The 11,134-nt window shown below is 52.1% G+C and overlaps 1 protein-coding gene across 1 annotated transcript; it reads left to right on the top strand.

Annotated features, from left to right (window-relative positions):
- The first annotated feature begins 290 nt into the window (after positions 1–290).
- On the top strand, positions 291–4,386 carry GFER (growth factor, augmenter of liver regeneration). Its single transcript, XM_039731969.1, has 3 exons — positions 291–504; positions 1,111–1,322; positions 2,088–4,386. The coding sequence occupies exons 1-3, from the start codon at positions 316–318 to the stop codon at positions 2,248–2,250; spliced, it is 564 nt and encodes a 187-aa protein (XP_039587903.1). The 5' UTR covers positions 291–315; the 3' UTR covers positions 2,251–4,386.
- Positions 4,387–11,134: the final 6,748 nt, after the last annotated feature.

Raw genomic sequence — 11,134 nt, 5'->3', positions numbered from 1 at the left:
ACAAGTGATTGGCGTTTTTCACATGGCTGAGCCCCCTCACGTAGAGAGGAAGAAGAGGAGACCCCCTTCAGCCTCCCGCTGTGCGGGTGAGCACAGCCCCACCACACCCCCAGGGCGATGTGAAGCGAAAACCAAGAATGCACACAGCGGAGTGTCGTGTTCTCCTCACACACGACATTTAAACACAGAGTTTGCTGCGGTTTTTCGGTAAAACCACCTCAGGAGCGGCACTGGGGCGCGGGCCGGGCGCCAGCCCCCTCACGCCGCCCGGGCGCGAATGGCGCCGCCCCGGCCCGGCCTGCACCGCGCGCCAGCATGGCGGCGCCCAGCGAGGGCCGGGCGGGCCGCGGCTACGCGCCCTTCCCGGGCACCGACAGCGGCTCCTTCCCCTTCGCCGTCCCGCACGGTGCGGCGGGGGAGCCGTCCAAGAAGCCATGCCGAGCCTGCACGGATTTCAAGAGCTGGTTCCGCGAGCAGAGGAAGCAGACGGCCCCGGGCGGCGCGGTGAGGCGCGGCGGGAGCCCTCCCTGGAACCCCTGGCGACCCTCAGTCCCTGCAGCGCTCCCTCCGTCCTCCATCCTGACCCCGCAAGTGGGACGAGGCTGCGTGTCCCCTTCAGGGTGTGAAGGAGCCGGGGACAGGGTTCCCTTCGGTGGGAATGGGAAGGGAGTCCCCATCTTCTCCCTGGGGATGAGGGGCTCTGCCATTGCTCCCGCTGAGGGTGTGAGGGGGGCTCTGGCGTGTCCTCTGAGGGTGTGAAAGGGTCCTTGCCTTGACCTACAGAGCGTGTGAGAGGAGCTCTGCCATGTCCCCTGAGGGTGTGAAAAGTCTTTGCCTTGTCCCCACAGAGGGTGTGAGGGGGACTTTGCCATGTCCCCTCAGAAGGTGTGAGGGGGACTTTGCCGTGTCCCCTCAGAAGGTGTGAGGGGGACTTTGCCATGTTCCCTCAGAAGGTGTGAGGGGGACTTTGCCTTGTCCCCTCAGAAGGTGTGAGGGGGCTCTGCCATGTCCTCAGAAAGGATGTAAAGGACCGGTTCTTCCCACCCAGCACAAAAGGGCTGTTTCCCCACCCACCCCGGTGTCCCCTCACACCGCTCTGTCCCTCTGCAGGACGTGGAGGTCACGGAGGAGAAGGAGCCCCCTCCGGACTGTCCCCTGGACAGCGAGCAGCTGGGCCGCAGCACCTGGGCCTTCCTGCACACCATGGCTGCCTACTACCCCGACCAGCCCTCCGGGGCACAGCAGAAGGAGATGAGGGACTTCATCAACCTCTTCTCCAAGTTCTACCCCTGCGAGCACTGCGCGGAGGACCTGAGGGAGAGGTGAGTGGGAAAACCCTCAGAGGGATTTTTCAGGATCTGGGGAAAGGTGAGTTTCCTCAGTGGGGTTTTTGAGGCCCTGAAGGACAGGTGACTGTCCTCAGCGGGTTTTCTGAGGATCTGAGGGAAAGGTGAGTTTCCTTAGTAGGCTTTTTGAGGCCCTGAAGGACAGGTGAGTGGCCTCAGCAGGTTTTTTTGAGGCTCTGATGGACAGGTGAGTAGCCTCAGCAGCTCTTTGTGCTGGAGGGGCTTGCCAGAAGTGCTGTGCTGCAGCAGCTAGTTTGCATATCAACAGCTCTTCCTGCACGTGGGGTTTGTAGCTACCTGGACTGGTTTCTTCCATTATTGCATCAATCACAGATGGACTTACTCAAAAAACAAACACCTGTCCTCATGCTGTTGGGTTCTGTGCTGCCCCCAAGGCCTCCCTGAAGTGACTATGGAGTTTTCTGGTTCAAAATGGGCTTATGAACAGTTGTGGAATTAGACTGGGACTTGGAATAATTTGGTTTTCAGGTGACAAGTGTTCTTCTACCCTCTACAATGCCTTGTATAGGCAATCTCAGTATTGGAAGCAAGGACTGAAATGGGCTGAGGTGTTTGATTTGGTAGAAGGTGTCCCTGCCCATGGGAGGGGCTTGGGATGAGATGATCTTTAAAGTCCATTCCAACCCAAACCATTCTGGGATTCTGTGATAAAGTTTTCTGCTGCTCTCAGCTCCTTTCTCAGAAGTTTACACTAATTTGTTTCCCATTCCCTGCTTGCAGATTACGGACAAACCAACCCGACACGAGCACCAGGAGAAACTTCTCCCAGTGGCTGTGTCTGCTGCACAACGAGGTGAACAGGAAGCTGGGGAAGTCGGAATTCGACTGCTCCCGTGTGGATGAGCGCTGGAGGGATGGCTGGAAGGATGGGAGCTGTGATTAACCCGCAGGGATTGCTCTGGGAATGCAGCACAGCCGTGCAGTCCGTGTGGAGCTGCTGCAGGGACACAGGGACTCAGTAACTCTGTTTGTGTGGGACTGATTCAGAGCTGAACCAATGCCAAAAGGAGAATTGAAAATCCTATCCCCATGATGTTTTGATAAGTAATGGTGCCTGAGGGGTTGAGGCTGCCAGAAACCTCTGAGATTGGGCCACTGGCAAACTCATTTCATGATGACATTTCCTGATTTTGGGGGCATTTGCTTATTTCTGTGCTAGAATTCATTTTCCCTGAACACAGTGGTGTTCTCGGCAGGCATTGCCTGATGTTTTAGAAGATGCATCTGATTAATTGTCATTTTAATTTCTGTTGTTCTGATAGAGAAAATTCATGCTGGGTTTTGTGCCAAGTCTGTACCCATGGATTTCTTTCCAGGATCTCCAACATTCGTTGTTACTCTTTCATCCAATTCCTTTGGTAAAAGTCCTGAGGGCAGGTACATCTAATTTATACACTAAAATACGGAGCCCAGATTTCTCAGTTTGCTTTTGTGTTTCAACTTACCATGTCAGAGGACAAAACAGAGTCAAAATCATTTCAAGTTCTTCACGTAGCTGGTGATCTCATCCCTTCCTGCACTCCTGGCTGGGAGAGGTTTGCACAAACCCTGGCAGCAACAGGTTTTTTTTCCTTTCCCTGCTTCCTGCTGAGGTTTTCTTGCCTGTTTTGTTGAGCTTCCTTATGTCGTGCCTCACAGCACACCTGTGAACTTTTGGCAAGCTTTGACTGGAAAGGTTAATGGTGCTGCTGTAATTAGAGCAGAGGCACCTCTTATCTAAGCCTTTGCTCCTCACACCACTGTGTGAGGCTCCTTAGTGGTTAGAGAACCAGGAACACCTTTGGAAACACATTTTAATATTTTGTGCCACAGTCAGGTCCTTTCAAGTCGGGTCTGTTAAATGAATGTGAGACTTTTATGGACTAATGATTTCTGAATTTTTTATGTCATAACATTTCTAAACACAAACCCAAATGAATTGATAACAAGGTACTGCATGAAGAGTGTGACTGGAGCTGTCACTCAGGCTATTAAAAGTGCTCAGAAAATTTCCCTAGCACCATGTTGAGGTTTCTTAGAACAAATAAACCCCAGCTCTTGGGTTTTGTCTTTTGGTAATAAACTCAGCCCCCAAAACAAAGCCCACTGGGATCCACTAGAGGGGAGAGGACCAACAAAAGGGCTGCAGCCCTCCCTTTTTGCAGGCAGGACCCAGCTGACTCAGGTCTCTCAGGCCACTCTTAGCAGCTGGGGGTGTGGGCAGGCATCTCCCTGTGGGTTTGGTTGTGCTAAAGCAGGAATCCAGTGTTCTTCCATCCCAGTCTGCCCTGCACTGTTCTGTGTGACAATGTCCTCGCCCACGGAGCAGATGATGAGATTTCTCCCTCCTTTGTTTCAGTGTGAATGAGCAGGTTGGTGAAACATCTGTGCCATCCTTTGTCACCTTCGTGTGCCAGGGGAGCAGGCTGGGGAGCTGCACTGCCCTGTGCCAGTCCTGGATGTGCTGGCCAGGCTCAGGGAGCAGCAGGGACACAGCAGCCTCCCAGCACACCCCGAGTGAGGGTGCATCCAACACATTCTAGTCACTTTGTGTGCTTCAGGGAGGTGCTGTGCAGTGCAGGAGGAAAAGCCTGTCCTGTCCTGGCAGGGCTTGGGAGGAGCCTTCAAGCTGAGTCTGTGTCTTTAGCAAATCCTGCCTAAAAATGAGGCCACCAGCTGTAGCCAGAATGCTTTTAGAGCAGTTTCTATCTTTACCAAATGGCCATTTGATAAAATCTCTGTTTGCACTTTGTTCTCTCGTGGTTTTGGCTTGGCAGAAGAGCTCTGATGTAGTTGTTTCTCAGGCATAGCCTCACCTCTGTGGACTTGGCCATGTGAGGATTGGGGGGATTTGTTCTGCTGCTCATTTGTACCACAAGTTTTAGTCTGGGTAAGGAATTTCCACTGGAGGTCCTCATACTCGTGTACAGCAAATTGTGAATTCTCTGCTAATTGCACTTGATTAAATCTAGTTTTAAAAATCTCTGTACTCAGATTATATTTCCTGTTGATGTAAAAATAATAAAGCAACTTGAGTTCACTCCTGTTCACTCCTACTGCATGGGATTTTAGGAAAAGGCATCATGCTGTGCTGGTGGGTCTAACCTGCATGCCAAGATACTACTGTTATATATACAAAACATATATAAATATATATAAAAATAATATAAATATGTAGTTACATATGTGTATATTATAGTTTGGTGGCTCAGGCAAACTGTGATTCTGTGTGGATTGATCAGACGATGTGGGGCTGCTCCTGGTCCTTTCCTCTTGTGCTGTAGAATTGATGCAGTTCTCTGTTGGCCCTACAAAAATGCAGGAATTTGTACAGCAGGTCCTGTCACATCGGAGTTTGCTTTTATATGGGGAGTTTTTATAGGATCCCAGTGATTGTTTTGACTTGCTGACAGTGCGAGGGGCAGCATTAGGGTTGGGAGTAGCTCAGCTCTGGCTGGTTTGGAGCAGGGTGGCATCCCTGAAGGGCAGGGTTTGCAATCCCATTTCCTGGAATGGGGAAGCTGCTTCCTCTCCATACGAGGAGCTCCCTGAGGAAGAGCAGAGCCAGGAGCAGGTGCTGCCCAAGGAGCTTGTGGGACCTTGCTCCAGAGCTGCTGCTGTGTGACAGGAGCCTGACCAACCCTGCAGCTTCCCAAATCCCTGTTTTCATGGGCTGGCTTGCATTCAAACCGTGCTTCACTTCTTTTCCTTCTTTTTTTAAGATTTTTATTCCCTCCCCAAAAGCAAAGAGCAGGGAGCCCTGGGGGAATCATCTGTTCCATGGATGGCAGGCAGGCTTGCAGATGCTGGCAGAAGCAGCGCTGTGCCTCTGACATTTTTCCAGGGATTAGCTGTTCCTTTGCAGTGTGTTGGGTGCATGCAGGCTCCTGTTTACAGAAGGATTCCCAAGAGTTGCTTTGTTTTCTCATGCCTTTTGCTTCAGTCTGTTCCAGGCAGTGCGGGAGATTCTTCCTGTTGGAGTTTTACAGGCTTGGAGAGGGAAGGGTTTGGATTTTTTAGGGTTTTTCTTTCCTCCCCCTCTAAGCACTGATTTTGTTGGGGTTTTATTCCATCCCTGGAATGGCTGCTCAGGGTTTTTGTCTGAAGGATGGAGAGGAGCTGTCCAGTATAATTTGAAGTCAGGATCAAGCACAGCCAACCAGGTGATGTAAAGTCAACTCTTGATTTTGTAGGGTAATGGGGAAAGTAATAAAACATGGAAAACAAACCACAGGTAATGGCACAGAGACAAATCAGTTAAATTGTAATCCAAGGGGGTGAGGGTCAGCCTTGGGACCAGCTGGGGCTCTGGATCAGTCCCACAGGGAAGTGTTGAAAAAAACCAAAACAACCCAGTGTTGAAAAAAACCAAAACAACCCAGGTGGAGCTGATTTTTCTGTCATTTCCGAATATTTGTAACTGCTGTTAAAGTTTCCACAACAGAATCACAGAATACCCTCAGTCAGAAGGGACCCACAGGAACCATCCAGCTCCCAAGTCTGACAGCCACAGCCTTTGCCAAGCTGTGTTCCCCTTGGCATGTGACAGTCCTGGTGAGGGGTGGCTGGTCCAGCCCAGAAAGTTCTGCTGGCATTTCTCTGGACCCAGCACCTGGCATGGGCTGGCACCCTGATGGTGACCCTGGCACTGGGACCTGCCCTTGCTTCCCATGGAAAGGTGCCCTCCACTCCCACGTGCTGTGCTAGTGCAGGCTGATGCTTTCCCTCCAAACCCAGAAGCCCCTTCCTGGTGCCAGTTTTCCCTCCGTGTCCCAGTTTTCCCTCCCATCCAGCACATCCCGTGGTTCTCCTTGGCTGCTGTTGGTGGCTGCAGTGTGCTTCCCACGGGGAGCTACCGGGAAAATTCCCTCCACATCTGACCAAGCCAACAGCAGAGGGCAACAGAGGATGCATTGCCATGTATCTCCTATTGCCGTGTCTCCTTCTATTGCCATGTATTTCCTTCTATTGCCCTGTATTTCCTTGTACTGCCATGTATTTCCGTGCACTTCCTTGCATTTCCTTGACTTTTCCACCTCTCACCCATCTCTGGAACAAGACTGCTCCAGACACCAAGTGTTTCACCTCATCCTAGTCCCTTTCCTGTGACTTTGGGAGGAGATTTTGGTGCCTTCAGTTACTTTTCAAATGAGTGTGCAAGCCTCTTGTCTAATTACTAAAATGAGGGATGTGTTATTCCTCTGCCTGCAGCTAAAGTCTGCACTTGGAAGCAGAATAAAACGCTGTTTCCAGTTAATTTAATGTCTGTCCCACCAGGCATTTAATGCAGCCCCTAAAACCTTCCATGTTTCTCAGAACACCAAGCTTTAGCTCTAAGCTCAAGTCCCACTGCTGGATGGAGACTTGCCCTGTGAATTCTGGGTATGGTCAGGCAAAGCTGGGCTTTCCCTGCTTTTCCATCCAGGTGTGCATTAAAAAAAAAAAAAAAAAAAAAGAAAAAAAAAAAAAGGGGTTTTTGGGCTTGGGCCCCCCTTGGGCTTTCCCTGCTTTTTTCATCCAGGTGTGCATAAAATTAAAAAAAAAAAATTTAAAAAAAGTGGATTCTGTGACTGTGCCTCACATTCTGCTGCTTAGATGGGGTAAAAGATATACAAGGTGTAAAAGAGACAATGCCCTTGTGGCCAGAGCATGTGGCTGGAGGCTCTGGAGATCAAAATTCAGTTATTTTTTAGTCATAAGCTTCTTGCTAAACACCAGGTAAGTCCCTTCATCTTCTGCAGCCACACTTTCACTTCTGCATAAGGGCGGTAAAAATAGCTGTTAGGGCAGTCTTGGCCTGTATTTCCTGTTTAGATGAAAATCTCTTTCAGGGAGGCTGTTTTAATGGGCTTGTGCTGCACAAGCCTGGGCCTGAGAGCGTTCACACTTATAAAATCCCTCATCTCCATCCACCCCACAAATCTCTTTTCCGTCAGGTTGCATCCTGCTCGTGAATCTGAGGACCTGTGGGGTTGTGTTCAGTTAAGATACAAAGCTTTTTTTTTATTTTCAGTGTGTTTTGGCAGCACAGCTTGGTGGAGCTGTGGATGCTCTTCATGTCCAGTATGGCTTGAGCTGCCCCAGGTCCTTGTACCTGCCAGCTCTGCTCAGCTGTGCCACAGCTTCTTCTGGTCATGCCAAATTCTTCCCTTTGTCTCTATCACAAAAAAAAAACAACCCATCAGGCTTTCTCAGGGTTCAGTATGTGGACATGACAACCTGGAGGAGACAAGATGTGGGGCTTTCTCCTTCTTCAAAACCTGTCCCAGTCAGCCTGGTACCCTTTAGGGTACCTGCCAGCTCTGCTCAGCTGTGCCACAGCTGCAGGTGACAGGCACCAACGTCACTGTTGGCTGGCACACCCCAGCACAGAGGGACCTGCTGGTGTGCTCCTAAGGAGGCCAGTTTGGGACAGCAAAGACCTTGTTCCCCTTCTTCAAGCTCCCCCAAGGTGGGCAGCAGTGGCTGAATCAGATTAGATTCTGGTTTGCCAAAAGCCCTGAAATTTTCATGCTGGGAGGAATTTGGAGGAGCAGATGTGAGTTCCCTCCTGAGCTGCTGAGAGGAGTTTTGAAACCCTTTGGGGTTGGGTTCAGTTTGGGTTTTACGCAAGCACTGAGAGACCAAGTCCCCTGTTCAAAACCAGTGCTACCTCAGCTCACCGAGCTGCGTTAGCCCAACCTCCCCTCGGTGATTTCAGTCAGCAAAGTGTTCCACAGTTTTTTCTGGCACACTTATCCTGGGTTTATTCATGTACAGTGAGTGCTGAATCCCACCTGAGAACCGTTTCACAAGCAGATGAGTAACCAGCTAGTAAAAGATCTTCCAGATATTTTTGGATCTCTCAGGGTGGAAAGCATGAAGAGCTTTCTAGTGGCAGTGGGCTCTCATCAGGAAACCCATTCTCTCTGCTCCTGGGCCCTATGGACTTCAAAGCTCTTCCCAATATTCCCATCAACTCTCATTTTCATTTCTCATTTGATGGCAGAAAGCAGCATCAGCCAAGCTCTAATGAAGGGCAAGCAAAGCATTTCAGAGCAACAACTAAACATGTCTCAAAGTGCTGTTTCAGGCCTGCTGCCCGGGGAATGTGAAGGACAAGCTGTTTTCCCACCCACGCCGTGCCAGGCCGGCTCAGACCGCGGGGAGCTGCTGATCCGGTGGCTGCAATCCGTGTCCAGAGCTCCCCCAGCCCCCTTGTCTGGTCCTGCAGCCAGGCTGTGTCCTGCACGCTGGGATTGCTTCACTCCAAACACACACTGGTGGGGCTGCTCCCAGAAAAATGTGGTTTCACCTTGCTTTTCCCACCTGGAGCACCTGTCCAGCTCCGGGGCCCCACACACAAGGAAAAGGTGGATGTGTTGAGGTCACTGCTCCCAGGGCTGGAGCCTCTCTGCCCTGGAGCCAGGCTGGGAGGGCTGGGGGTGTCCAGCCTGGAGAAGAGAAGGCTCAAAGTCTGCTTGGAGCCCCTCCCAGTACCTAAAGGGTACCAGGCTGACTGGGACAGGTTTTGAAGAAGGAGAAAGCCCCACATCTTGTCTCCTCCAGGTTGTCATGTCCATATACTTAGCCCTGAGAAAACCTGATGGGTTTTTTTGTGATAGAGACAAAGGGAAGAATTTGGCATGACCAGAAGAAGCAGAAAGCAGATACAGATTTTCCACTACATTTAATTAAATTAATGTAAAATAAAGACATGGGCAGCTCTTGGGCAGTTGTCTGCGTGCTGCTCTGTTTCCTGTCCTTGTTCCCTGTCCCTGAAATCCAGTGGAATGGTAAATAGAGACAAAACTTGTTCAAATCAAACTGACACTGTGGGAAGTGCCATTTCCAAACACTGCTGTTCTCCATTTGATGGGAAAATGTGGAAGGTGCAATATCCTTCCCCATTATTGGCTGGCTCTGTGTTTCTGTTGATCTGCAGCAATAGGAAGCGAGACAGAAAGACAGTTTGTATGTGGGCTGGAGATACCTCCTGTGCTCTCTCTGAGCTGGAGCAGGGGGAGGAAACTGGCACCCCCACGATGTGGGCAACGATTGTATAAACACTGCACGCAGCTGAAGCTGGGGGATGAACCCCAAAGAAAGGACAAGTTTTGGAGCAGAGGTTTCAGTGCACCTTGGTCATGCCTGGAAGGGTGTAAAGCCCATACCTGTCTGGAAATGGTCACGATTTGTTCTGGGGTAACATCTCAAACATTCAGTGTCCAGCTCCCTTGTGCTTTGCATTGTCCAAAAATTCCAGCTGGGGCAGATGAGGTGGGCAAGACATGTTAGAAAGAGGGAGAAAGAAGTGGTTTTCCCAACATCATCGGAAAGCCAGGAGCAGAGCCCATGGGTCCAGCTGATTCCCTGTGCAGCATCCCTGGATCATGCTGCCTCCTGTCGTCCTGCCACCCTGGAGGAGCAGGGCAGCCCGTGCCATGCCATGGAACCCTGGGTTTGGGATGGTTTGTGCCCAAAGCACGAAAGGATTTTTGAGGATGCTGAAACAGCTGCTTCTAAACTGCTGAACTGATTGAAAATCCCACCTCGGGTAATCCCTTCAAGTTAATTTGGTCTTTGTTCCTGACCTGCAATTCAGGGATGAGCTGGCAGTGATGCTCTTGGCACTGGGGTCCCATCCCTGGCCGGCTCCACGAGCCATCCTGCCAGCAGAAAGCAGGAGGGACCAACCTGTCATTTTCTTCACGGCCATTTCGGTTTTGCCTAGAGAAATGTGCTGGTTCCTGAGCTGGTGGCATTGAGGAATGAAGGGCTGAATTCTGCTTTTCCTGCTGGGAGTCAGAAATAGACCTGGCGAGATGATGACTCACCTGGAATTGAGAAAAACTGCGTGGCATCGCTATGAGCTTCAACAGTTAAACCCTGCTGCCAGCCTGCCAGGAAGAACAGACTGACAAAGCAGCAGAGGGCCAAAAGGAGCTGGAGACAGCACCCAGCACCCGGGCATCCTTGGCTGTGTGTGTGAGGGGTGTGACACGCCTGTCCCGCAGGTCCCCCGCAGTGGCACGGTCCCTGCCGGGGGACAGGGGCTGTGCTGGGGCCGGGAGGAGCCCCCAGCCCCACAGCCCCGTGGCAGCAGGGCGGGTGGGCTCCTCCTGGCTCCTCCTCTCCCTGCAGCTCCCGTCCGGAGCCGGGATGATGTCAGGGTTGTCATGGCACCGGTATCTATGGAGCCGGGATCGGCAGCGCGGCGCTCAAACCCAGCTCAGGGCACGGCCCGGAGCCGCGGGGGGAACTCCCTGCGCGCTAATCGAGGCTTTCCCTCCAAGCTTCCTCCTTCTCCTCCTTCCTGCTGTCCGTGGGGAGGGAGCAGGGCTGGGGCTTGGCCTCCTCCCTCCCGTGGCAGCTCCGGGGGCTCCTTCCCTAAGCGAGAGGCCAGCCCCAGCGATTTTCGCTTCCCCGTTCTTGCCCCAGCGGTGAATGTGCAGCAGCACGGAGCGGCTGCCACACCTCGCCCTCTGCTCCCGGCCACTGGCCCCGGCGAGTGGCCAGCAGAGCCCTGGCCGTGCCAGGTGTGAGAGCCCTCCCGGCTGCAGGGCTGCTGAGGGTCCCCAGAGGGTGGCAGCCACCCTTTCTGGGGCTGGGCACAGGAGGGGTGTTTGTTTTAGGGTCAGTGCCCGCAGCAGAGGTGAGCTGAGCACTGTGGTGACCTCCCTGTGCTCCGGGCCATGGCATGGCACTCGTGCCAACTCACAGGGAGCCTTTGCATTGCCTGGTGACACTGGCATGGGATGGTGACCTGTGCAAGGACACCCCACGGCATGCTATCCCCAGGAGGAGCA

The sequence above is a fragment of the Passer montanus genome, unplaced genomic scaffold, assembly GCF_014805655.1.
Source record: "Passer montanus isolate IOZ18808 unplaced genomic scaffold, ASM1480565v1 scaffold8, whole genome shotgun sequence".
Taxonomy (NCBI): Eukaryota; Metazoa; Chordata; class Aves; order Passeriformes; family Passeridae; genus Passer; species Passer montanus.
Note: the sequence above shows the minus strand (reverse complement) of the source record. Positions and strands in the feature narration are given on the sequence as shown.